The sequence below is a fragment of the Coregonus lavaretus genome (assembly GCF_964263955.1).
Source record: "Coregonus lavaretus genome assembly, chromosome: 6".
NCBI lineage: Eukaryota > Metazoa > Chordata > Actinopteri > Salmoniformes > Salmonidae > Coregonus > Coregonus lavaretus.
In genome coordinates, this window is record NC_139993.1 from 63,723,885 (window position 1) to 63,751,405 (window position 27,521).

The 27,521-nt window shown below is 43.9% G+C and overlaps 1 protein-coding gene across 1 annotated transcript; it reads left to right on the forward strand.

The window, feature by feature from the left end:
- Nucleotides 1-4,455: 4,455 nt before the first annotated feature.
- On the forward strand, nt 4,456-26,804 carry LOC311130622 (bcl-2-related ovarian killer protein homolog A). The gene is made up of 5 exons (XM_084163408.1): nt 4,456-4,744; nt 5,089-5,471; nt 7,940-8,068; nt 20,085-20,248; nt 25,366-26,804. Exons 2-5 carry the CDS (start codon nt 5,249-5,251, stop codon nt 25,489-25,491), a joined length of 642 nt encoding a protein of 213 aa, XP_084019534.1. The 5' UTR covers nt 4,456-4,744; nt 5,089-5,248; the 3' UTR covers nt 25,492-26,804.
- Nucleotides 26,805-27,521: the final 717 nt, after the last annotated feature.

The window sequence follows — 27,521 nt, forward strand, 5'->3', positions numbered from 1 at the left end:
CAATAGGTTTAACACCTATCATAACCTGTAGATTTACCATTGGGTGATGACTCTTCAATAGGTTTAACACCTCATATCATAACCTGTAGATGTACCATTGGGTAATGACTTCAATAGGTTTAACACCTCCTCTACTGACACCAATGGTAGACTGATAGAGCAGGTTTTTTTGCTCATAATATGATCATCAATCCATTGGACAATAGCTTGTTTGGAAGAATGGGTGTTATACATTATCGCTCAGTAAATGTGTTTTATTTGTAAAAGAAATCTGCAAAATGATTGGCAATATCAGCTGGTTTTGTTATTGTCCTCCATAAACCTCCACACTAGATGGACATGATGAGATAATGTACCAGGTAAGCCCTTAACTGAATTCCATACCTTTTTTGAATCATTTTTTACAATCAATAAAAGCATTTTTGTAAAATAGTTTTTTTTTTCTCTTACAATTCAATTTAACTGCATAATCACGTAGTGTTCTAGAATTCTGTTAATCAATTTCTAGTTCAGGTTTGGCTGCTAAGACTTATTTCTTTGAGAAAATGCCTCACCCAGATCATCATCAGTCCATGGAGATGGACAAGCCCCGACAGTACTCTTTCTCACAGGGGCATGATGGTCCATTACCCCAGTGAGGAAATCAATACAAAATTCCGTAGCGTGATTTAAATCATCCTCTAGATAAATCAGCTCCCAGGGTACAGCAGCCGAATCATTTTGAAATTGCTCATGATTAAATGTTTTAAAATGTCTCTTGACCACAATCCTTGGGGGGTTTCTTTGGAACCTTGGTGTTCGTGGTTATGATCACAATATTATGGTCTGTCCAGCCCACTGGCATTGATCTGGCTTTTAAGCATTTCAATGGTATATTACAGAAGATCAGATCAATGCACGTGTCCGAACGGTGACCTAACTTAGTTGATGATCTTGTAGTAACATTAACCATTTGTTTCAAACCACAGTTCTCTGCATATCTCAGTAATTTAGTTATATTTGAATTATGATCCTTCCAATTTATATTAAAATCACCCAAGATAAATACATCTTTGTTACTATCTGTGGCCTGGTCAAACCCAGTGCATAGGTCATCCAGATAGGACAGCTTAGGGCTAGATGAATACATCTCTGTTACTATCTGTGGCCTGGTCAAACCCAGTTCATAAGTCATCCAGATAGTAACATATGTATTTATCTAGCTCTAAGGTGTCCTATCTATGGCCTGGTCAAACCCAGTTCACAAGTCATCCAGATAGGACAGTTTAGGGATGTTTCAGCTGTTTGTGGGGGGAGGGGATGCTGCACAGTACAGAAGTAGCTCATCCTCGGGTAGCGTGTTCATTTTGAGAACCCACAGCTTAAACCCCGGCATTGCTGCTTGCAGCTTTTATTATTATTATTTATTTTCTTCCATAAGGCAAAAATAATAATGCAAATTCCAATTATATGGTAAGGCCTAGGAGGTTGCAACCTTGCATGATGGTCAAGGGCCACATGGTGGCGCTATAACAAGCGATTGAAAATGCACATTTTGAAAGCTCACGCCCCTCACCCGCTGTGAGCTCCAGTCCTAGAAATTGGTACATAGGTCCCTCTCCTCACAAGTAATACATTTGCCTCAAGAACCCATACAGTCCGCCATGATGGATTTTCCGCCATTTTGAATTTTTTGAAAAACATTCAAAACGCTACTCCTCTGGCACTGAATGATCAATCTGCACAAAACTTGGTACATGTAATTTATGGACCAATGTCTCCCAATGCAACATTTTCTAGGCTACTACTGACCAATAAACATTCACGTGGGTGTGGTTTGACACATCAATTCATATAGATCAGACACGGATATTCGTATTGTTACAAAACTTGGTGCACACGTTCCAAACACTGTCAAGACTCAACATATGAAAGCAGATTCTGATCAACCACACGGTGGCACTATAACAGCACATGTTTATATCTCTTGGCCGCATGGTGGCGGCCATGTTGTTTTAGCTAGACTCTTGGACATTTGTGTTTAAAGATGTGCATCCATAAATGCTATATACCAAAATTGGTGTCGATCGGTATAGCCATTCAGGAGAAGATGATGTTTAAAGTAGTCAATTTCATTAAAAAAATACACCAAAAGCATATTGCATGATCTGGTTGATTTTGAGTTCTGATATTTGGCAAGCGTGGTAAGGAGTACAGAAGTAGCTCATCCTAGGGCGATGTGTCCTATTTGTCCTGATGGTGGCACAGTCGGCCCGCAGCTTGAACCCCGGCAATGTTGTGTTGTGTTCATAGTATTCTCCTTTGTCTTCAAATCAATACCTTTTGTGTAATGACAGAGCAGTAGTGACTGTTCATAGTGAGTCCGGTTAGAGGAAACATTTACATGGGATGCTTCAACAAAACAGACTCATCATTGGTGAGATGCATTGGTTTTGCTCCAAATGGTACCCTATTCCCTATGTAGAGCACTACTTTTGACCAGAGCCCAAGTAGTGCACTACAGTGAGGGGAAAAAAGTATTTGATCCCCTGCTGATTTTGTACGTTTGCCCACTGAGAAAGACATGATCAGTCTATAATTTTAAATGGTAGGTTTATTTGAACAGTGAGAGACAGAATAACAACAACAAAATCCAGAAAAACGCATGTCAAAAATGTTATAAATTGATTTGCATTTTAATGAGGGAAATAGGTATTTGACCCCTCTGCAAAACATGACTTAGTACTTGGTGGCAAAACCCTTGTTGGCAATCAGAGGTGTTTCTTGTAGTTGGCCACCAGGTTTGCACACATCTCAGGAGGGATTTTGTCCCACTCCTCTTTGCAGATCTTCTCCAAGTCATTAAGGTTTCGAGGCTGACGTGTTGCAACTCAAACCTTCAGCTCCCTCCACAGATTTTCTATGGGATTAAGGTCTGGAGACTGGCTAGGCGGGCGCTGCAGGATTTCAGTCCTTCACGGCGTAGTGTGTTACCAATTGTTTTCTTGGTGACTATGGTCCCAGCTGCCTTGAGATCATTGACAAGATCCTCCCGTGTAGTTCTGTTCTCCTCACCGTTCTCATGATCATTGCAACTCCACGAGGTGAGATCTTGCATGGAGACCCAGGCCGAAGGAGTTATTTTGTATTTATTTTGTGATTGTGATGTAGTTGTCCCTGATTACACTGACTTTGCTCACAGCTGCTTGTTAGAAGAAGTGTACTTACTGTGATCAAGATGTGGTTGTCCCACTGGCTATCCTAAGTTGAATGCACCAATTTGTAAGTCGCTCTGGATAAGAGCGTCTGCTAAATGACTTAAATGTTTTTTCCATTTGCGAATAATCGCACCAACTGTTGTCACCTTCTCACCAAGCTGCTTGGCGATGGTCTTGTAGCCCATTCCAGCCTTGTGTAGGTCTACAATCTTGTCCCTGACATCCTTGGAGAGCTCTTTGGTCTTGGCCATGGTGGAGAGTTTGGAATCTGATTGATTGATTGCTTCTGTGGACAGGTGTCTTTTATACAGGTAACAAGCTGAGATTAGGAGCACTCCTTTAAGAGTGTGCTCCTAATCTCAGCTCGTTACCTGTATAAAAGATACCTGGGAGCCAGAAATCTTTCTGATTGAGAGGGGGTCAAATACTTATTTCCCTCATTAAAATGCAAATGAATTTATAACATTTTTGACATGCGTTTTTCTGGATTTTTTTGTTGTTATTCGGTCTCTCACTGTTCAAATAAACCTACCATTAAAATTATAGACTGATCACTTCTTTGTCAGTGGGCAAACGTACAAAATCAGCAGGGGATCAAATGCTTTTTTCGCCTCACTGTATATAGAGAATAGGATGCCATTTGGAACACAAATGTTGAGTTATAAGGGAACTGAAAGTGTAGGCTACAGTTCTTCCAGGGTAATTCGGCTAATCTGCTACAGCAATTACAGGGCATGTCTTGGCATGGTGAGCTAAGGCACAGTAATTACTTATCAAGAAGGATATCATTTGAGGAACCAGTGTTGAGTTTGTATGTGTGAGTGTTTTTTAAAGTTCAAATATGCTATATATGTATATTGGGAAAAGGCAATACATCCCAGTTGTGTAAGTATTTAGAAAAGTATGTTCATGTAAATCTAGAAGATTCCAGTAACACTTGCTGTTCGCTTTTGGAGGGAGCATTTTTATTTAAGTAGAAAGGCTATAAGTATCAGCACCATACTGGAAAAGAGGATGTTGTTGCATGATGATAATGGTCATTATTATGTATTAATACAATAGCCTTGTGGAGTTATTGGACAACACAATATTGCAATATCTTGTTTGTTTACGAGACAGAAAACACATTCCTTTGTCTGCTACACCCCTACCCATTAAAGAGATTTCCTTAGAAATATGCTACTATGGGGAGGAGGTCAGGGGGCGGGGCATATGTAGATATAATATCCTTATCCCCGCCTTTTATCCAAACGGGTCCATAGAAGGAAACTTTGTCGAGTGTGGGGGTCGCGCTTCTGAGTTACCAACCCTGGCTGTGCCAAACAGTATTATTCAATGGTCAAGACAGCGTTTGGAGTATCGGTAAGGAACTGAAGCCATGGAAGACTTCATAGCAGTTTATTCGAACAGAGAATTAACTTATTTAATATATGCGCAATGACCCAGTGGTAGATGTGGATATCCTGAAGCCTTTAATTCCGACGGCGCAGACCGTGCGCGTGTAGCCTACAGGACAGGAATCGTTTTTGGAGAGTTTACCTCGAAAGGTACGTTTGCCTATCTGTGTACATATTCTATTTACGTTATATTTGATTGGATGGTATTGTAACGAAGGACATTTGATTGACATAAAACTCCTGCAATAACCTGCTCACTTTACAATGGTAGGCTATCATAATCAAATACAATTGACAAAATGTACTGAGGTTTCTGTGTAGTTAATGAGTAGTTCAAATCACCGTATAACTCAAGGAAGCTGAGTTTGTCTGACTGCAAAATGATGGCATTGTGGGAACCAATGCGCACCTATATTTTGTTGACCGTGACTGAATAAACGAATTAAATTCTGCGCTACTGAAAATCAATTAAATAATGCCCTTTTTCCAAACAGGGAGATTCTCTTCGAAACGCCCTCAGTCCGAGGGAGGGGGATAGAGAAGTAACATTCTGGTGACAGAGGCCTATACACGGCGATCGAGGTTGAGGATTGAGGTGGATCAGGGCCAGCGCCAGGCGGCTTGTTTGTGATTAACTGCTGCTGGGACTGGGGTATGGAGATGTTGCGTCGCTCCTCAGTATTCGCGGCTGAAGTGATGGAAGTATTTGACCGATCCCCCACAGACAAGGAGCTGGTGTCACAGGCGAAGGCGCTATGCAGGGACTACATCCATTCCAGGCTGAACCGAACCGGGATAGGGTGGTCCAAACCCGAGCATCAGCTGTCGGCATCAGGTGGGATGCTTGGAGAGGTATCCTCTGTCCTCATGTGGTTAGGTAAGAGGGCGTCAGTGCGTAATTTCTACATTGGTGGGCTAGTGTCTGTGTGAATGACAGGCTGTGCACCTATTGGTTCTGTATTCAGCAGCATATCCTATATGACCATTTTACAAAGGCACACGGTAATCGATTGTCTACAATGTCCAAATAATATTGTATTTATTTATATGATAGGTTCAGTTTATAGATACAGCTATTATAGGCTATAGACAAGCTTAGTTAGTCACATCAGCCTTGGTGTTGGAATTTTGCTCTCTGCTCAGACTCCTATCTAGACATTCAAATGATGTCATGAGGTTGTGGAGGTTACCTAGGCTACTTCCTCTGTAGCCTGCTATACCTCCTCCTCCTCCTCCTCTGTATTATTCTGATAAAGAGAAGTGGACACTCCTGAAAGATAGACACACTGATGAATCACTGTCTGAAGCCCACACAGTGCATCACACGAACATCCTGTTACTAAGCAACGGGGAATACCTCTAGTCTAAATAAATACCTTCTAACCATGGAGCAGATGTTTAGTCATGTCTGCGTCCCAAAATGGCACCCTATTCCCTATTTAGTGCACTACTTTTGACCAGAGCCCTGAAATAGGGTGCGTGCACACAGGTCTACCTCAGGATCAGAGGCAACTGACCTGCAGCTAATAGCAGAAATGATACCAGTGAAACGCGGAGAGTAAAGGGAGATAACTTATTTAAAGATTTTGTGGCTGAGATAATACCTACAGCACTGGTGAAAAGGGAAGTCACTAGCATGGTCCCGGATCTGCGCTGTCTTGTCCACTTCCATGGTTGACAATGACAATAGGAGTGGTCTAGACGTACAGATCCAATACATTTGTATTCTAATTCCTAATTCTATGGGGTTATACAGCCAGGACTGAGCACAGACCTTTCATGGGGCAGGTGCTCAAAATGAAAAAAAAATCCCCCAAATTGTAAGATAACTAGGTACAGTGCCTCCTAAGCACATGATTGACATTGCTGGTGGGGGCTTATCAGCTGATCGTTGATGTTGATGATTGACGTAAATCTGCTAGTTAGCTGGCTCCATTTCTTTTACTGGTTTGTGATTTATCATCAGAGTTTATTGGTTGTGTACACAGATTTGCAGATGCTGTCGCAGGTGTAGCGAAATTCTTGTGTTTATATCTCCAACAGTGCAGTAATACCTAGCAATACAAAACAATACACACATAATCCAAAAAGTTAAAAGAAATAAATTAAGAATTGTCGGAATTAATTCAATTAACAAAACTAAACAGTAATCCAAATGTTCATATCAAATAACTTCATAATATTAATAATCTTCTAACTCATGATATATGGCTGGCTGGCTGGATGGCTGGCTGGCTGGCTAGTGGATGGCTGGCTGGCTGGCTAGTGGCTGGCTGGCTGGCTAGTGGATGGCTGGCTGGCTAGTGGCTGGCTGGCTGGCTGGCTAGTGGCTGGCTGGCTGGCTGGCTAGTGGCTGGCTGGCTGGCTAGTGGCTGGCTGGCTGGCTGGCTGGCTAGTGGCTGGCTAGTGGCTGGCTGGCTAGTGGCTGGTTAGTGGCTGGCTGGCTGGCTAGTGGATGGCTGGCTTTTGGTGTACAAAACTTTAGGTTTTGTACACCATATTGTAAAATACAATATTTTTGGTTGTAGGAAATATATTTCACAGCGGTTTAGATGCTACAATGATTCTCTACTTGCTTGTTTTGTCACATTAACTGAAATTAGGCGAACTATTAGAATTTTAGCAACCAGGAAATAGTGGAGCGATTTCTGCATATTCCAGGTAGCTCGCTACACACACACATGACCGCATCTCTCAAACCATGCATGTTTGGATACCGGGTGCGCGCAATCTCTGTACAGGGAAGGCTGGGAAACTGGCGCAACCAGGCACACGCAATCTCTGTAAAGGGCAGATCAACAGGCGCAACCAACAGATGGGGTGGGGGGAACGAACTTGACAATGACTTGGGGCAGTGGGTTCCGAACAACAATGACACTTTAAAAAAAAATACAGAACAGTTTTTTTGGGGGGGGGGGGGGAATTCTACCACCACCCAATAGGGCACTTTGGAGACAGGAAGGGCAAAGGGGCATGTGCTCTGTGAGGTAGAGCCCTGTCTGTGCCTGTTTATCTCTGACCAGGCTGGGAAACCAAACCACCTCACTGGCTCACTACCTGTCCTGTTGTTCCCTAGGTGATGAGTTGGACTGCCTGATTGGCTCACTACATGGGGTGTATTTATTACGTCTTGCAACGGAAACCGTTTACCGTTTTTAAGAACCAAATGGAACGAAAAGGGGAGGGACCTGGTTGAATTAGTTCAATAGAAACTCTCGTTTTCGTTGCAAAACGTTTTCCATTTGGAGTAACGGTTTCTGTTCCAAAAAACAACAGTTTCTGTTGTTCCCTAGGTGATGAGTTGGAGAACCTGATTGGCTCACTACCTGTTCTGTTGTTCCCTAGGTGACGAGTTGGAGTACCTGCGACCCAACATCTACCGTAATGTAGCTCGTCAGCTGAACATCACCGTTGCGTCTGAGAGCGTGGTGTCTGATGCCTTCCTGGCTGTGGCTGCAGAGATCTTCTCCACCGGTAGGGCAATGCCTATTCACTACTACACCAGTAGGACGACCAGCCTGGGGCAAACAAACAATTACCCCTTTATAGGATCTTTCCCACCTTAACCAAACTGTGCTGACTCAGATAGTATATTGTAAGCAGCATGGTTCCATCTACTATCTATGGTGGATTCAGAACCAGGCCAGCTCGGCTTGGTTTGGCATGGCTCGGTTCGGCTTATTTTTTTAAAATTTATTTTTATTTAACCTTTAATTATCTAGGCAAGTCAGTTAAGAATAAATTCTTATTTACAATGGCGGCCTACACCGGCCAAACCCGGACGACGCTGGGCCAATTGTGCGCCGCCCTTATGGGACTCCCAATCACGGCTGGCTTGTGATACAGCCTGGAATCGAACCAGGGTCTGTAGTGACGCCTCAAGCACTGAGATGCAGTGCCTTAGACCTTAGAAGTATGAAAAGCCCTGAAATGTATGGACAACTGATTATAATGTATCTGGGTTGTAACATGATGTCAATGGCAATGTTGGTACAGGGTTCTTTCTTGTATTGTGGCAAATATTGGCAAGAATATTCATGAATAAGAGAAGTAAGCAGCACAGAGGATGTTGGGGGCCTATTAGCATTGTGTTTCTATAGAAAAGGAGGAACTAGTTGATTCATTATCAATGAAACACAATGAAGATATGTAAAGTTAGGGAGAACAAGTTAAACTCACTTTGAGGGAGAATGTCAACAGAGGTAACTGAGACCAGGGTTGCGTCCATAATGACACCCTATTCCCTTTTATAGTGGACTAGAAAGTAGTGCACTATATAGGGAATAGGGTGCCTTTTTCAGACACAGACCAGCTCTCAGTATGGTCTGTTACCGCTCTTTACGGGTCTCTTTAAAGTGATTTACTGGCAGGGGTCAAGCATAGTTCTGTGGGAAAGGTAAAAATAGACAATTTCTGTACAGATTCAGTCTTTGCTGTCTTTAGGTTTGCTGTCTCTTAGAGCTTCAGGGAACTGTACAATATAAACACACTCTGGGCAACATGGAGCCTGTAGAGTAGAGACTGCGACTCAGCCATGAGCCTGTAGAGTAGAGTAGAGAATACGACTCAGCCATGAGCCAGTAGAGTAGAGACTGCGACTCAGCCATGAGCCTGTAGAGTAGAGACTGCGACTCAGCCATGAGCCTGTAGAGTAGAGTAGAGAATACGACTCAGCCATGAGCCTGTAGAGTAGAGTAGAGAATACGACTCAGCCATGAGCCTGTAGAGTAGAGACTGCGACTCAGCCATGAGCCTGTAGAGTAGAGAATACGACTCAGCCATGAGCCTGTAGAGTAGAGACTGCGACTCAGCCATGAGCCTGTAGAGTAGAGTAGAGACTGCGACTCAGCCATGAGCCTGTAGAGTAGAGTAGAGAATACGACTCAGCCAGGAGCCTGTAGAGTAGAGTAGAGAATACGACTCAGCCATGAGCCTGTAGAGTAGAGACTGCGACTCAGCCATGAGCCTGTAGAGTAGAGACTGCGACTCAGCCATGAGCCTGTAGAGTAGAGACTGCGACTCAGCCATGAGCCTGTAGAGTAGAGACTGCGACTCAGCCATGAGCCTGTAGAGTAGAGACTGCGACTCAGCCATGAGCCTGTAGAGTAGAGACTGCGACTCAGCCATGAGTAGAGGACTGAACACTAATTCCTCCAGGAGCCTGAAGACTGGAGACTGAACATGTATTATTGCTGCTGCTCTGGCCTACAAGAGTAGGATAAAAAAGCTGAAAACATTAAGAATGCAACCATTTGCCATTAGTGAGAAGAGCGAAGATCTGTGTTTTTATTTTTAGAATCTAAAATAATTAGACACAGGAATCTTTTTCCTATATTATTTTCAGAACCATTGCAGAATATATTCCCCGCCTTTTCTCTCTGTGATTGGTTCAAATTCCCGATGGAGCCATACAACAAATTATCACCCGCATCTCTCATTTAATTTGACATTTTTACATTTTAGTCATTTAGCAGACGCTCTTATCCACAGCGACTTACAGTTAGTGAGTGCATACATAAAAATAAAAAAAAGCAGCAAACTTTGTGGAGACCAATACTTGTGCCATTCTCAAAACTTTTGACCACGACTGTAAATATGCTATATGTATTTCAAGTTTTGCAATATCATAAGCGGCGCGGTTTATAATACCGGTATACAGTCGAATTTTAACAGCTGATCTTTTACATTGAAGTAGGCCTATGTATCAAGTTGTTAAAGTTTACCTTTTTTTTTTGTCATGTGCACAAGTACAGTGAAATGCCTTTCTTGCTTGCTATTTCCCAACAATGCAGTAATGAATATCAGCACTATAAAAGTCAAGTAGAACAAAAACACACAAGAAATAGAACTGTAACTACTGAAAGTACTGTAATTGCATTTATTTTAGTAGCTTGTCCTACAATGTTTCACAATCGCGTGCAGTCCATCATATTTAGGTTGGGGGAAAAGTCGATATACATTTTTTTTGAATTCAAAGGTTCTGCTGACAGGTCCATGACAATCCACCATTGTTTTGTTGTTCAGAAACGGACACAGTCCTTTTCCAGATACAGCATAAATTACTGCTAAAGATTTAAACATTCCGCCAACACAGACAATAGACTAGTAGCTTATGTAACATACACTGCTCAAAAAAATAAAGGGAACACTAAAATAACACATCCTAGATCTGAATGAATGAAATAATTTTATTAAATACTTTTTTCTTTACATAGTTGAATGTGCTGACAACAAAATCACACAAAAAGTATCAATGGAAATCAAATTGATCAACCCATGGAGGTCTGGATTTGGAGTCACCCTCAAAATTAAAGTGGAAAACCACACTACAGGCTGATCCAACGTTGATGTAATGTCCTTAAAACAAGTCAAAATGAGGCTCAGTAGTGTGTGTGGCCTCCACGTGCCTGTATGACCTCCCTACAACGCCTGGGCATGCTTCTGATGAGGTGGCGGATGGTCTCCTGAGGGATCTCCTCCCAGACCTGGACTAAAGCATCCGCCAACTCCTGGACAGTCTGTGGTGCAACGTGGCGTTGGTGGATGGAGCGAGACATGATGTCCCAGATGTGCTCAATTGGATTCAGGTCTGGGGAACGGGCGGGCCAGTCCATAGCATCAATGCCTTCCTCTTGCAGGAACTGCTGACACACTCCAGCCACATGAGGTCTAGCATTGTCTTGCATTAGGAGGAACCCAGGGCCAACCGCACCAGCATATGGTCTCACAAGGGGTCTGAGGATCTTATCTCGGTACCTAATGGCAGTCAGGCTACCTCTGGCGAGCACATGGAGATCTGTGCGGCCCCCCAAAGAAATGCCACCCCACACCATGACTGACCCACCGCCAAACCGGTCATGCTGGAGGATGTTGCAGGCAGCAGAACGTTCTCCACGGCGTCTCCAGACTCTGTCATGTCTGTCACATGTGCTCAGTGTGAACCTGCTTTCATCTGTGAAGCGCACAGGGCGCCAGTGGCGAATTTTCCAATCTTGGTGTTCTCTGGCAAATGCCAAACGTCCTGCACGGTGTTGGGCTATAAGCACAACCCCCACCTGTGGACGTCGGGCCCTCATACCATACATTTACATTTTAGTCATTTAGCAGACGCTCTTATCCAGAGCGACTTACAGTTAGTGAATACATTTTTTTATTTTTATACTGGCCCCCCGTTGGAATCGAACCCACAACCCTGGCGTTGCAAACGCCATGCTCTATCAACTGAGCTACATCCCTGCCGGCCATTCCCTCCCCTACCCTGGACGACACTGGGCCAATTGTGCGCCGCCCATGAGTCTCCCGGTCGCGGCCGGCTGCGACAGAGCCTGGATTCGAACCAGGATCTCTAGTGGCACAGTTAGCACTGCGATGCGGCGCCTTAGACCACTGCGCCACTCAGGAGATACCACCCTCATGGAGTCTGTTTCTGACCGTTTGAGCAGACCCATGCACATTTGTGGCCTGCTGGAGGTCATTTTGCAGGGCTCTGGCAGTGCTCCGCCTGCTCCTCCTTGCACAAAGGCGGAGGTAGCAGTCCTGCTGCTGGGTTGTTGGCCTCCTCCACGTCTCCTGATGTACTGGCCTGTCTCCTGGTAGCGCCTCCATGCTCTGGACACTACGCTGACAGACACAGCAAACCTTCTTGCCACAGCTCGCATTGATGTGCCATCCTGGATGAGCTGCACTACCTGAGCCACTTGTGTGGGTTGTAGACTCCGTCTCATGCTACCACTAGAGTGAAAGCACCGCCAGCATTCAAAAGTGACCAAAACATCAGCCAGGAAGCATAGGAACTGAGAAGTGGTCTGTGGTCACCACCTGCAAAACCAGTCCTTTATTGGCGGTGTCTTGCTAATTGCCTATAATTTCCACCTGTTGTCTATTCCATTTGCACAACAGCATGTGAAATGTATTGTCAATCAGTGTTGCTTCCTAAGTGGACAGTTTGATTTCACAGAAGTGTGATTGACTTGGAGTTACATTGTGTTGTTTAAGTGTTCCCTTTATTTTTTTAGCAGTGTATTTGACAGTATGGGTAGGCTACAGTATTGCTGTGTGATAGGAGCATTACATCATTGACTATTTCATCTCAGAGCCCTATACCAAGGCAGGACCCATAAACCCAATAATCTAATGCCAATACTTCCAAATTATACAGCAAATAAAGGGTATTATTGTCACCATAAAAGGTGAATGGAGGCGTTTTCCAGGTGGAGTTTTAATGCTTGTTCACGTGCACAATTTTACAACCGGTCTGATTTATAATGGGAAACATACGTACAGTTGAAGTCGGAAGTTTACATACACTTAGGTTGGAGTCATTAAAACTAGTTAGGACATATACTTTGTTCATGACACAAGTAATTTTTCCAACAATTGTTTACAGACAGATTATTTCACTTATAATTCACTGCATCACAATTCCAGTGGGTCAGAAGTTTACAAACACTAAGTTGACTGTGCCTTTTAAACAGCTTGGAAAATTCCAGAAAATTATGTCATGGCTTTAGAAGCTTCTGATACGCTAATTGACATCATTTGAGTCAATTGGAGGTGTACCTGTGGATGTATTTCAAGGCCTACCTTCAAACTCAGTGCCTCTTTGCTTGACATCATGGGAAAATCAAAAGAAATCAGCCAAGACCTCAGGAAAAAAATTGTAGACCTCCACAAGTCTGGTTCATCCTTGGGATCAATTTCCAAACGCCTGAATGTACCATGTTCATCTGTACAAACAATAGTACGCAAGTATAAACACCATGGGACCACGCAGCCGTCATACCGCTCAGGAAGAAGACGCGTTCTGTCTCCTAAAGATGAACGTACTTTGGTGCGAAAAGTGCAAATAAATCCCAGAACAACAGCAAAGGACCTTGTGAAGATGCTGGAGGAAACAGGTACAAAAGTATCTATATCCACAGTAAAAACAAGTCCTATATCGACATAACCTGAAAGGCCACTCAGCAAGGAAGAAGCCACTGCTCCAAAACCGCCATAAAAATGCCAGACTACGGTTAGCAACTGCACATGGGGACAAAGATCGTACTTTTTGGAGAAATGTCCTCTGGTCTGATGAAAAAAAAATAGAACTGTTTGGCCATAATGACCATCGTTATTTTGGAGGAAAAAGGGGGTGCTTGCAAGCTGAAGAACATCATCCCAACCGTGAAGCACGGGGGTGGCAGCATCATGCTGTGGGGGTGCTTTGCTGCAGGAGGGACTGGTGCACTTCACAAAATAGATGGCATCATGAGGAAGGAAAATGATGTGGATATATTGAAGCAACATCTCAAGACATCAGTCAGGAAGTTAAAGCTTGGTCGCAAATGGGTCTTCCAAATGGACAATGACCCCAAGCATACTTCCAAAGTTGTGGCAAAATGGCTTAAGGACAACAAAGTCAAGGTATTGGAGTGGCCATCACAAAGCCCTGACCTCAATCCTATAGAACATTTGTGGCAGAACTGAAAAAGCGTGTGCGAGCAAGGAGGCCTACAAACCTGACTCAGTCACACCAGCTCTGTCAGGAGGAATGGACCAAACTTCACCCAACTTATTGTGGGAAGCTTGTGGAAGGCTACCCGAAACGTTTGACCCAAGTTAAACAATTTAAAGGCAATGCTACCAAATACTAATTGAGTGTATGTAAACTTCTGACCCACTGGGAATGTGATGAAAGAAATAAAAGCTGAAAGAAATGATTCTCTACTATTATTCTGACATTTCACATTCTTAAAATAAAGTGGTGATCCTAACTGACCTAAGACAGGGAATTTTTACTAGGATTAAATGTCAAGAATTGTGGAAAAACTTAGTTTAAATGTATTTGGCTAAGGTGTATGTAATCCTCCGACTTCAACTGTATGTATTGTGTACGGCGAGTATGTAAATGTATGTGCGCAGACTTTCCATGATTGGCGCACGCAGACATTTTGTGTGAAATTACGCAACGCTTATAAATGAGGCCCCTGAACTCGACTGGTCCATATTGGGTTAGAAAGTGACCATGTGAGAGGGAGGTGATTCCAGATTAGACTGTTCTGTTAGGCCCCTCCCGGCCCAGGGAGTTCACAACTTTAACAGCATCTTTCCTCAGGGGCAACCAGAGCCACTCCCTACAATCCCCACCCTGCTACAGTAAAACCCTGCAACTCCCTGCTACAGTAAAATAAACAGAAACCCTGCAACTCCCTGCTATAGTAAAACAAACAGTTACCCTGCAACTCCCTGCTATAGTAAAATAAACAGTAACCCTGCAACTCCCTGCTACAGTAAAATAAACAGAAACCCTGCAACTCCCTGCTACAGTAAAATAAACAGTAACCCTGCAACTCCCTGCTACAGTAAAATAAACAGTAACCCGGCAACTCCCTGCTACAGTAAAATAAACAGTAACCCTGCAACTCCCTGCTACAGTAAAATAAACAGAAACCCTGCAACTCCCTGCTACAGTAAAATAAACAGTAACCCTGCAACTCCCTGCTACAGTAAAATAAACAGTAACCCTGCAACTCCCTGCTACAGTAAAATAAACAGAAACCCAGCAACTCCCTGCTACAGTAAAATAAACAGTAACCCTGCAACTCCCTGCTACAGTAAAATAAACAGTAACCCGGCAACTCCCTGCTACAGTAAAATAAACAGTAACCCGGCAACTCCCTGCTACAGTAAAATAAACAGAAACCCTGCAACTCCCTGCTACAGTAAAATAAACAGTAACCCTGCAACTCCCTGCTACAGTAAAATAAACAGTAACCCTGCAACTCCCTGCTACAGTAAAATAAACAGAAACCCGGCAACTCCCTGCTACAGTAAAATAAACAGTAACCCTGCAACTCCCTGCTACAGTAAAATAAACAGTAACCCTGCAACTCCCTGCTACAGTAAAATAAACAGTAACCCTGCAACTCCCTGCTACAGTAAAATAAACAGTAACCCTGCAACTCCCTGCTACAGTAAAATAAACAGTAACCCTGCAACTCCCTGCTACAGTAAAATAAACAGAAACCCTGCAACTCCCTGCTACAGTAAAATAAACAGAAACCCTGCAACTCCCTGCTACAGTAAAGTAAACAGAAACCCTGCAACTCCCTGCTACAGTAAAATAAACAGTAACCCTGCAACTCCCTGCTACAGTAAAATAAACAGTAACCCTGCAACTCCCTGCTACAGTACCCGGGGTGTTGTGGTGTTAATCAGACAGACATAACAACATAACAGACATAACGGACATAACAGTGGCTAAAACAGGATGGTGAAATAAGATCATATCTGTATTCTGGGCATCCTGTTAGTAGGCAGAAAAGCTGCATGGCCTTTTTAAATCGGGGCTTTCTCTTGTAATGAAACCCATAGACCTCTGGTCAAAAGTATTTGCACTATATAAGGAATAGGGTGCCATTTGGGAAGCAGAGCTCTCTTTCACCTCACAGGCTATTTTATAACAAGCTTTGCAGAGCTACACCTTTTTAACAGTGTTATGTCAGCACAGGTCTACCAAAGCTACTGAGACCCTTGCAAGGGGCAATCTGGGATTCGAAAGAACATCAGTGGTCAACCCCCCCCCCCCCCCCCCCTTTGCTGAAGGAAGGGAATATTTGACGGAAATAACATGCAACTAAAATGAATTCAAGTTTAAAAGTTGTATTGTCACAATGCACAGCAAACAGCAGGTGTAAAACAGTACAGTGAAATGTCCAAAACTATAAACCAACAGTGTAGAATAAAAGGGAGAAGAGAAACGCGTGAAATACGAGAGAAGAAGAGAAGAGAAACAGGCGAATGTTCTATACAGGTCAGTGCCCGTACCGTTATTACAATGTGCACGGCTACTGGAGGGATTGAGGTAGGTTTGTACATGTAAACAGGGCTACTCCGAAACATGACCCGCCAAACCGCGCTCCTTTTAACACCCGCCTGCTTAACCCGGAAGCCAGCCACACCAATGTGTCGGAGAAAACACAGTTCAACTGACGACCGAAGTCAGCCTGCAGGCGCCCGGCCCGCCACAAGGAGTCGCTAGAGCGCGATTAGCCAAGTAAAGCACCCCTCCTTAGGGCCTTGTGCTGGGCCGTCCGCATCACCCTCCGTAGGGCCTTGCGGTTGATGGCGGAGCAGTTGCCATACCAGGCGGTGATACAACAAGTCAGGTGAAGTTCCTGAGGATCTGAGGGGCCAATGTCTTCAGCCTCCAATGTTAACACATGGTGTCAGTGTCATGATCCATCTGCAGCTGAATATTCACAACTTGAACATTCATTGACTTGAACTACTTTTGACCGGGCTCCATATGGCTATGTGGGGAACACGGTGCCATTGACAGATGAGGCTAAGCTAGTTCTGTTACAGAGTCCTGTCTGTCACTTAGAGTAGAGAGAGCCCTGTTGTCCTCTGCCACTGAGCTAGTTTTGGCGTGCCTCCCAAATGGCACCCTATTCCCTATATAGTGCACTACTTATGACCAGGGCCCGTAGGGTTTCCATTATGTAGGGATTAGGGTGTCATTTGGGAAGCAACCCTAGCCCTGTCACAGAGCCCTGTTGTCACTCTGCCCAGCTTCCTGAGGAGGAAGCCGTGGGCAACAGGACAGGACAGTCATCACTAAAACCACAGGGTACAAAATAGAATCCAGCGCTGCATTTCAAATAGAACCCTATTCCCTATAGTGCACTACTTCTAACTAGAGCCCTCAAAGGGTAAAAAGTAGTGCACTAAATAGGGAATAGGGTGTCATTTGGGACGCATCCCAGCTCCAGAGCCCGGCTCTATAGGAACCCTTACAGTACTATCTGCCCAGGTGGAAAATGTGAGAAGACTGGTGTCTGTCTGTTTTGAGATGGTCCTAAATGGCTCAGTCGGTAGAGCATGGTGCTTGCAACGCCAAGAGTCGTGGGTTTGATTCCCGCTTGGGGCCACCCATATGAAAAAAAAAATTAAAGGAAGGGGTGACTGTAAAGGCCCAGCCGGAAGAGTTTTGTGATGTTTTTGTTCATTTTTTTACTTCGGAAAGGTTTTTTTAGACTGTTTGGGCACACAAAATCTTTTCTCGAGGCAAGCCGAGGTAGCCGACGTCTATGCACCTTCGTCGATGATTGGTCAATAGTAGGAATTGTTCAATAAAGGCTTTGTTGTCATTCGATGAAAGATTACTCGTTTTCGTGGACATTTTGTTCATTGAAAAATACTGCACCAAACATCTTAGTTAGATGTAAAATTGCGTCAAAATGTTGACGTCAAAAACGTCAAAATTAATGATAGATTTCTTGAGTTAGACTACATGGCCAAAGGTATGTGGACACCCCTTCAAATTAGTGAATTCGGCTATTTCAGCCACACCCGTTGCTGACAGGTGTATAAAATCGAGCACATAGCCATGCAATCTCCATAGACAAACATTGGCAGTAGAATGGCCTTACTGAAGAGCTCAGTGACTTTCAACGTGGCACCGTCAAGTCAGTTCGTCAAATTTCTGCCCTGCTAGAGCTGCCCCGGTCAACTGTAAGAGCTGTTATTGTGAACTGGAAACGTCTAGGAGCAACAAAAGCTCAGCCTCGAAGTGGTAGGCCACACAAGCTCACAGAACGGGACCACCGAGTGCTGAAGCACGTAGCGCGTCTGTCCTCGGTTGCAACACTCACTACCAAGTTCCAAACTGCCTCTGGAAGCTTCATGAAATGGGTTTCCATGGCCGAGTAGCCGCACACAAGCCTAAGATCACCATGCACAATGCCAAGCGTCGGCTGGAGTGGTGTAAAGCTTGCTGTAATTGGACTCTGGAGCAGTGGAAACACATTCTCTGGAGTGATGAGTCACCCTTCACCATCTGGCAATCCGGACAAATCTGGGTTTAACGGACGCCAGGAGAACGCTACCATAGTGCCAACTGTAAAGTTTGGTGGAGGAGGAATAATGTTCTGGGGCTGTTTTTCATGATTCAGGCTCCTTAGTTCCAGTGAAGGGAAATCTTAACGCTACAACATACAATTACATTCTAGACGATTCTGTACTTCTAACTTTGTGGCAAGAGTTTGGGGAAGGCCCTTTCCTGTTTCAGCATGACAATGCCCCCGTGTTACAAAGCAAGGTCCATACAGAAATGGTTTGTCAAGATCAGTGTGGAAGAACTTGACTGGCCTGCACAGAGCCCTGACCTCAACCCCATTGAACACCTTTGGGATGAATTGGAATGCCGACTGTGAGCCAGGCCTAATCTCCCAACATCAGTGCCCGACTTCACAAATGCTCTCGTGGCTGAATAGAAGCAAGTCCCCGCAGCAATGTTCCAACATCTAGTGGAAAGCCTTCCCAGAAGAGTGGAGGATGTTATAGCAGCAAAGGGGGGACCAACTCCATATTAATGCCCATGATTTTGGAATGAGATGTTTGACGAGCAGATGTCCACATACATTAATTCTGACTTTTGAGGAAGTATATACTGGCTACAGCGTCTCAAAATGGACAAACAGTACTTTTGCCGCTTTTTAATTTTTACTTTTTTGAAGCCAAGGTCTTTTAAGGGAGTGTGCGAGGCACAATCGTTTGTTTCGAACTCGGCGAGGCGCTAGCCGAACTGAAGCACGCTGACGCCTTATGTCGCTTTGGATAAAAGCGTCTGCTAAATGGCTTTTAAAAATATTTTGGGGGGGATGGTCCATAGTTAGTCTGTCACAAGAGACTAACCAAAGTCTAGTTGTGTTAACATTGTCCCGTTCTGTCAGGGAATGACTGTTGAATCCATGACCTTGGACTTAAACCTTATATTACACACACAGTTCATTACGTTGTCAGTTGATTATTTTACATTTTCATAACACAACATTCTAGAACAATTTGTCTGTATTCTAAACGAGTGAGAAGTCCTTCTATGATACTTAGAACTGAAAGGAGCTTATTTCTACAAAGGAATGAGTCTGTGCTTCAATTTCAATGTAGGGCTATTCACAGTCCCCCTAGTCTGAATACATTACCATAAATGGTAGCGTACTAGATAAAATCCTTACTGAAAACAAGTGCTTCAAGTTTGCTAAACGTCTGCTGTCTGAGCTAATAAGGAATAATATACCAGTTTTAAACTGCCTTTCTGATGTATTGTTGTTTGGCAGATGGGCATGTCTGCTGAATGCCTGGAGGCTGCTTCTAGTTACATAACTCGTGTCTCTTTCTGTCTCTCTCTGTCTCTCTCTTTCTCTCTGTCTCTCTCTGTCTCTCTCTCTCTCTCTCCCTTCACTGAAGGAGTTCCTGGCAGGGATGCAGTCAGCTCCTCAAACACACTCGGCTCCCACAGACAGGCAGACAGGCAGGCAGACAGGCAGACAGGCAGGCAGGCAGACAGACAGACAGACAGACAGACAGGCACCCCTCAGGCAGCATGATCATGTAAAACCCAATTATTATTATTGGAATGTGTGGGAAGGAAAACACTGGGTGTTTATGTAATGTGTATGGTGCTGGAGGTTTTAGTGTCTGAGTCTCTGTCTGCATCTCTCCTCAGGTATAACGTGGGGGAAGGTGGTGTCCCTGTACGCAGTGGCAGGTGCCCTTGCGGTGGACTGCGTGCGCCATGGTCACCCAGCCATGGTCCACACCATCGTAGACTGCATGGGGGAGTTTGTCCGCAAGAGCCTGGTCTCCTGGTTGAAGAGGAGAGGAGGATGGGTAAGAGGACCACCATAGAAATACAATCTATAGAACGTTAGAGGTTCCATGCCCTTATTATTGATTATATTTCTATGCTCACCACGCCATAGTTTCACCCATAGACATACAATTACTAGAATGGGAGAAAACACTTCAGACAACCGCAATTTGACAGTACATATATGGGTAGACTCAGCAGTCTTATGGCTTCGGGGTCGAAGCTGTTTTAGGAGCCTTTTGGTCCCAGACTTTGTGCTCTTGTACCACTTGCCATGCGGTAGCAGACGGAACAGTCTATGACTGCTCGGCTTTCTTCTGACACCGCCTGGTATAGAGGTCCTGGATGGCAGGGAGTTCGGCCGCAGTGATGTACTGGGCTGTACGCACTACCCTCTGTAGCACCTTGTGGTTGGATGCTGAGCAGTTGCCATACCAATCGGTGATGCAGCCAGTCAAAATGCTCTCAATGGTGCAGCTGTATAACTTTCTGAGGATCTGAGGGCCCATGCCAAATCTTTTCAGCCTCCTGGGGGGGAAGAGGCGTCGTAAAGTGAAGACACTTACCAGAATGGTCAGCGCATGCTCTGAGTACGTGTCACATCGGCTACGGAGAGCGTGATCACACAGTCGTCTGGAACAGCTGGTGCTCTCATACATGGTTCAGTGTTTCTTGCCTTGAAATGAGCATAGAAGGCATTTAGCTCATCTGATAGACTTGAGTCATTGGGCAGCTCGCGGCTGGGTTTTCATTTGTAATCCGTGATAGTTTGCAAGCCCTGCCACATATGACGAGCGTCAGAGCCGGTGTAGTAGGATTTCGATCTTAGTCCTGTATTGACGCTTTGCCTGTTTCTCAGTGGACCCTAATAGCGTTTGAATAGATGCATAGATGTTAGATTTAGACAAAGATTTTAAAATGGGCTATCTGATTGAGAACATGCGTTGCACAAACAACATGCTTATATACATCACCACTATGTAACAACCTGTATTAGCGCTAACATTTGCTTTGCCCTAGCTAGTGCATTTGCTAAAGCTAAAGGGCATTTAGCTAGCCAGGCATGCTAGTTAGCAATTAGCATTAGGCACATGCCAGCTTCCTTAGACTAACTAACTCTCGTTTTGCAAAAAAGCAAGATACACAAATGAATATTATAAAAGAGAAAACGTGGATTCATATTTAGAAGCAACTTGGAAAGCAGCGTTGTTGTTTTAGAATAATCTGTTGAGTGCAAGCTGAGAGAAACAGGCACCGCGTGTAGGAACTGAGTGTGCTGCCTGCCTGTTGAGTGACAGAGGGGCGGGGCTTCAGCCTTAGTCTAAATTTGAGCAGTTTAGAAAAGAGTGTTGGGGCGAAATATTGTTATGCATTGAATTTTTGATTGGATGTTGTTGCTCCCAAAATAAAACTCCAAGTCGCACACCAAAATATATGGTCGCACTTTAGAGCCTTGCCTGTGGTTCAAGTGATTGACTGAGTCTGTGCACCACCCACGTTTGTTTAGGATAGGCTATGTAATGATGATGGATATAGGCTATGTAATGATGATGGATAAAGGCTATGTAATGATGATGGATATAGGCTATGTAATGATGATGGATATAGGCTATGTAATGATGATGGATATAGGCTATGTAATGATGATGGATATAGGCTATGTAATGATGATGGATATAGGCTATGTAATGATGATGGATATAGGCTATGTAATGATGATGGATATAGGCTGTGTGTTGATGATGGATATAGGCTGTGTGTTGATGATGGATATAGGCTGTGTGTTGATGATGGATATAGGTTATGTGTTGATGATGGATATAGGTTATGTGTTGATGATGGATATAGGCTATGTGTTGATGATGGATATAGGTTATGTGTTGATGATGGATATAGGTTATGTGTTGATGATGGATATAGGCTATGTGTTGATGATGGATATAGGCTATGTGTTGATGATGGATATAGGTTATGTGTTGATGATGGATATAGGTTATGTGTTGATGATGGATATGTATTATTTTATCACAGAATTGTACATACACGATTGATTTCCTAGAGGACAGACTCAGTACTCACACTTACAGTAAGCCTGTGTCTGCACATGCCTGCAAGTGTTTCCCTATGTTGTACATATTTGAATTCAGACTGCCTGCAGGACTTAGGTTATAGGTCACGGTCTTCCAGGACTTAGGTTATAGGTCACGGTCCTCCATACCCACCTATCAGGTCTGTCCTGAACATGTCCCTCAAGGTGTCCACGGAGAGAATAGCTCAATAAAACTGAGGCAAGCAAGAGCCTGAACACAACACAATCATGAATGTGCAAAACAAAACTCCCTGTCCTTTACATGGTAGAAGGGCAGGGGGTTTTGCACATTGACTTTGACTAACTCAAGACGCTCTCCTCAAAGCATGAGGTGTCTGTAACGGCTATTTCTAAAAGCCAGCATCCAGAAATTGAGTTGAATTCAGCCATTACTTTAAGAAACTCCCAAGAAACGTCTCAAAATATATATAGTCTTGCTCTAGAGGACTTCTGATTAAAATCCGCAGAGAGCAAAGCGTGGCGCTCAACTGGTACTCAGAGCTGAGAGGAGGCCTGGCAAGGAGCCTCGGCCTAAATCTGTGAGTTCTGCTCTGTTGGCAAAGCTTAAAAGTCAACCAAGAATCCCTCTAAAGCAGTGCTGAGTCCCAAATGTCACCCGATCTCCCTATGTAGTGCACTGCTTTCGACCAGGACCCATAGGGTACCATTTGGGACACAAGCCTTGGAATGGCCCGTTGGAAGTTGACCACGCCAGATAATTAAGTGGACTGAAGTTTGATGCTGATATATACCACAACATTTAGAAGGAAATGGCTGCAGATAGATAGAACTGTCTGTTGATGTAGCCTCCCACTGGGCACAGACGTCAGTTCAATGTCTAGTTTTGATTTTACATTTGGTTGAGATGTCATCTAACGTGGAAAAAAAAAAAAAAAAACATTTCACCATGTCATTGGATTGAGGTAAAAAGTTAGGTGGGAAAAAAAAATACGAAATTCCCCTTACGTTGATGACTTTTTGCAAATCCAATCAGTTATCCACATTGATTCAACGTCATCAGATTGAACTTTTTTTTATTGAAATGACGTGGAAACTACGTTGATGCAACCAGTCTTGATGACTCATTGTTTTCTCTCCTTATTGTACTGTTTTACTGCCGTTCAAAAACGTTGACTTTGTTTCAAGTGGTTATGTTGAAATATGTGTCTTTAAGGTTACAGTTTTGGGTTTGGCTGAGACGTTGCTTAGTAACTCGCCGCATTTCAATGTGGTCAAAGTATACTTTTTATTTTTTTATTTTTTTTTATTTTTTTATGAACATTTTAACCTGACCTCTAGTCTAGATAATATCTTTGTTGAAAGAACAACATCTCTCAAACACATTTTGTAATGTAATCTAGTCCGATTTAATGCATGTAATTTATCAGGCGTTCATTGGTTACTGACTAACTGTGTAAGGGTCCCTCCCTATTTAAAGGAAATTGACTGGTATATAGAGAATCCCCCACTGCCTTTTGAAACTTTGACTTGTGAAATGCTAAGTGCCCAGCCTCTGCTCAAAGGTCAAAGTCTCTGTCTTGGCTCTCCACCCTTCTCCCCTTAACAGTATTGATTGCTGTAATCAGTGGATGTAGGAGTGCCAACCATTGTTAAATCCATGATGGGAAATGTGGGGACCGGATACAAGAATTGAGACTTAGCCCATGTACACTATATATACAAATTACACAATATTTACAGCAGTATGTGGACACCCTTTCAAATTAGTGGATTTGGCAATTTCAGCCACACCCGTTGCTGACAGGTCTATAAAATCGAGCACACAGCCATCATAGGATGCCACCTTTCCAACAAGTCAGTCCGTCAAATGTCTGCCTTGCTAGAGCTGCCCTGGTCAACTGTAAGTGCTGTTATTGTGAAGTGGAAAAGTCTAGGAGCAACAACGGCTCAGCCGCGAAGTGGTATGCCACACAAGTTCACGGAACGGGACTGACGAGTGCTGAAGCAAGTAGAGCGTAAAAATTGTCTGTCCTCTGATGCAACGCTCACTATCGAGTTCCAAACTGCCTCTGGAAGCAACATCAGCACAAGAACTGTTCGTCGGGAGCTTCATGAAATGGGTTTCCATGACCGAGCAGCCGCACACAAGCCTAAGATCACCATGCGCAATGCCAAGCGTCGGCTGGAGTGGTGTAAAGCTCGCCGCCATTGGACTCTGGAGAAGTGGAAACGCGTTCTCTGGAGTGATGAATCATGCTTCATCTGGTAGTCCGACGGACAAATCTAGGTTTGGCGGATGCCAGGAGAACGCTTCCTACCCCAATGCCATGTGCCAACTGTAAAGTTTGGTGGAGGAGGAATAATGGTCTGGGGCTGTTTTTCATGGTTCGGGTTAGGCCCCTTAGTTCCAGTGAAGGGAAATCTTAACGCTACAGCATACAATGACATTCTAGACAATTCGTGCTTCCAACTTTGTGGCAACAGTTTGGGGAAGGCCCTTTCCTGTTTCAGCATGACAATGCCCCCGTGCACAAAGCAAGGTCCATACAGAAATGGTTTGTAGAGACCAGTGTGGAAGAACTTGACTGGCCTGCACAGAGCCCTGACCTCAACCCCATCGAACACCTTTGGGATGAATTGGAATGCCGACTGCGAGCCAGGCCTAATCGCCCAACATCAGTGCCCGACCTCACTAATGCTCTCGTGGCTGAATGGAAGCAAGTCCCCGCAGCAATCCTCCAACGTCTAGTGGAAAAGCCTTCCCAGAAGGGTGGAGGCTGTTATAGCAGCAAAGGGGGGGACCAACTCCATATTAATGCCCATGATTTTGGAATGAGATGTTTGACGAACAGGTGTTCACATACCTTTGGTCATGTAGTGTATGTTTCAATAATGTTGGCTGAGGGTCTCTTATTCTCTTCTCTCATAGGCTGAGTGCTGCTGTCATCTCTCTTCTCTCATAGACTGAGTGCTGTCATCTCTCTTCTCTCATAGGCTGAGTGCTGTCATCTCTCTTCTCTCATAGGCTGAGCGCTGTCATCTCTCTTCTCTCACAGGCTGAGTGTTGTCATCTGTCTTCTCTCATAGGCTGATATCACGAAGTGCGTGGTGAACACAGACCCCAGTTTCCGCTCCCATTGGTTGATGTCTGCTGCCTGTGCCTGTGGACATTACCTGAAGGCCATGGTGTTCTACCTGCTCCGGGATAAGTGACCACGGAGGAGGAGGGTCACGCACACGCAACGGGCAGCCAGCCCCATCTACCAGCGGAGTACAGGACAAGCTTACCTGGTCCCAGATCTGGTCGTGCTCTTGGACAACTCCATTGCTGTCATTGTCAAGCCAAACATGTTTGTCATGACAACGAGTGACAAGGAGTTGCACAAACAGACTCGTACTCTGGGCCAGTCTCTCTCTCTCTCTCTCTCTCTCTCTCTCTCTCTCTCTCTCTCTCTCTCTCTCTCTCTCTCTCTCTCTCTCTCTCTCTCTCTCTCTCTGTGTCTCTGTCTCTGTCTCTGTCTCTGTCTTGCTCTCTGAGCTGCAGCCATCACTGCTCTAGTGTCTAGATATGTTGTTGTTGTTGTTGTTTACACCTGCAGAAGTTTGCACTGAAGCTCCGCCACTGCCGCTGATGAGCACCTTGGGCCTTCACAAACAAACGCACCGGCCTGGAGCGTCGATGTGAATTAGCCTGCAAGCCTCGTCTGCTTTGAACAAACTTTAGGGTATTTATTATCTAGCTTGACAGTAATATTGTGACGTACAGTACATATCCTCCAGCTGGATTGTGAGGTAGTGGTCTAGTCATATATAGATCCATAGAAGTATAGAATAGAATGCCACCCGTCAACCATTGACTTGAATGCGAATGTCCATTCTACTCATTATTTTTCTGTGTTTTGGATCTGTTTTTCTTCAGGTACCTCAGAGAGAGACACATTCCTTGCTTGCTTTATGCTTGAATTACTCCTGGGCAAATATCCCATTCAAAGCAATGGAAGATTTGTATACGTTTCAGTTTCAGTTCAGCACGTAATGTATGTCAAGCAAAGGGGATATGGCCCAGACAGTGTGCCTATAAATAAACCCGTATTTTCATCCAGGGGTCATACTCTCCCTGATGGCTGTAAATAAGAATGAGGCGAACACCTGAGATGACGCTGTGAGATGACTATTGAAAAGGAAAATGGACTTCACTAAGTGAAATAATTCGGAATTCCTCTGTTTGGATAGATATATTGTTTAGATTATATGGTTTGCATGCTCCGATGCTCCATGTATGTGATGAGTGTGTGACTTAAACACAAAATCTGGGTGAATAAATATGGAGGGGGGGGGACTGTTTTTGTAGAATATTGTGCAATTATGGATCACTATTACCTGAAACTTAAATCCCATTCAGACATTTTGTCTGTTTTTATTCTATAAATTATTTGTATTCTGTGAATAACTACACAGTAGTTTACACATGCACTACATTTGGCATGCAGCACTGTGTCTTCAGAAATAAAATGTTTAAAAATTTCAACATTGTTTTATCTTATTTATTAACGTCAGCATTATACATTGAAAAGGGATACCAATTTAGCTTAGCCTACTAACAAGTGAATGGTCCAAATACCCGAAGTCTGCCACATGCAGTCATGAAAAGCCTATGTATCTTTCGTTGTTTACTGCCACCTACTGTCCAATACAAGCATAACACCAAACGTTTGTCCACGTTGCAATATTAGAGAACCTTTCATTCGGATCAATTTGAGCTAACTGAAGGATACAGATTAAATATTTGTATGGTAGAAAAAGAGCTTGAAAGTGAAGGTAGTGAAGAGGCTTTTTATCTTCCCCCGAGATAAAAATAACCGTGTTCAAATTTAATATAAGCCATTTAGCAGACGTTTTTATCCAAAGCGACTCAGTCCTGCATGCATACATTTTACGTATAGCTGGCCATAACGGGAATCGAACCCACAACCCTTTGCGTTGCAAGCGACATGCACTACCGACTGAGCCATACAGGACCACAAATAATATAAAATTGTACCGGTCACTTGTGTCGTAAACAACCGGTATATACTAACAGTGGAACGCTTACTTTTCCAACAATGCAGAGAGAAAAAATTGAAAAATTATGGATTAGATTATAGAGTTTAATAGTCACATGTACAGGGTTGCAGATGTAATTACAGGGGACAGTGAAATTATTGCGCTCCGAACTCCAACAAGGCAGGACAAAGTGAAATAAA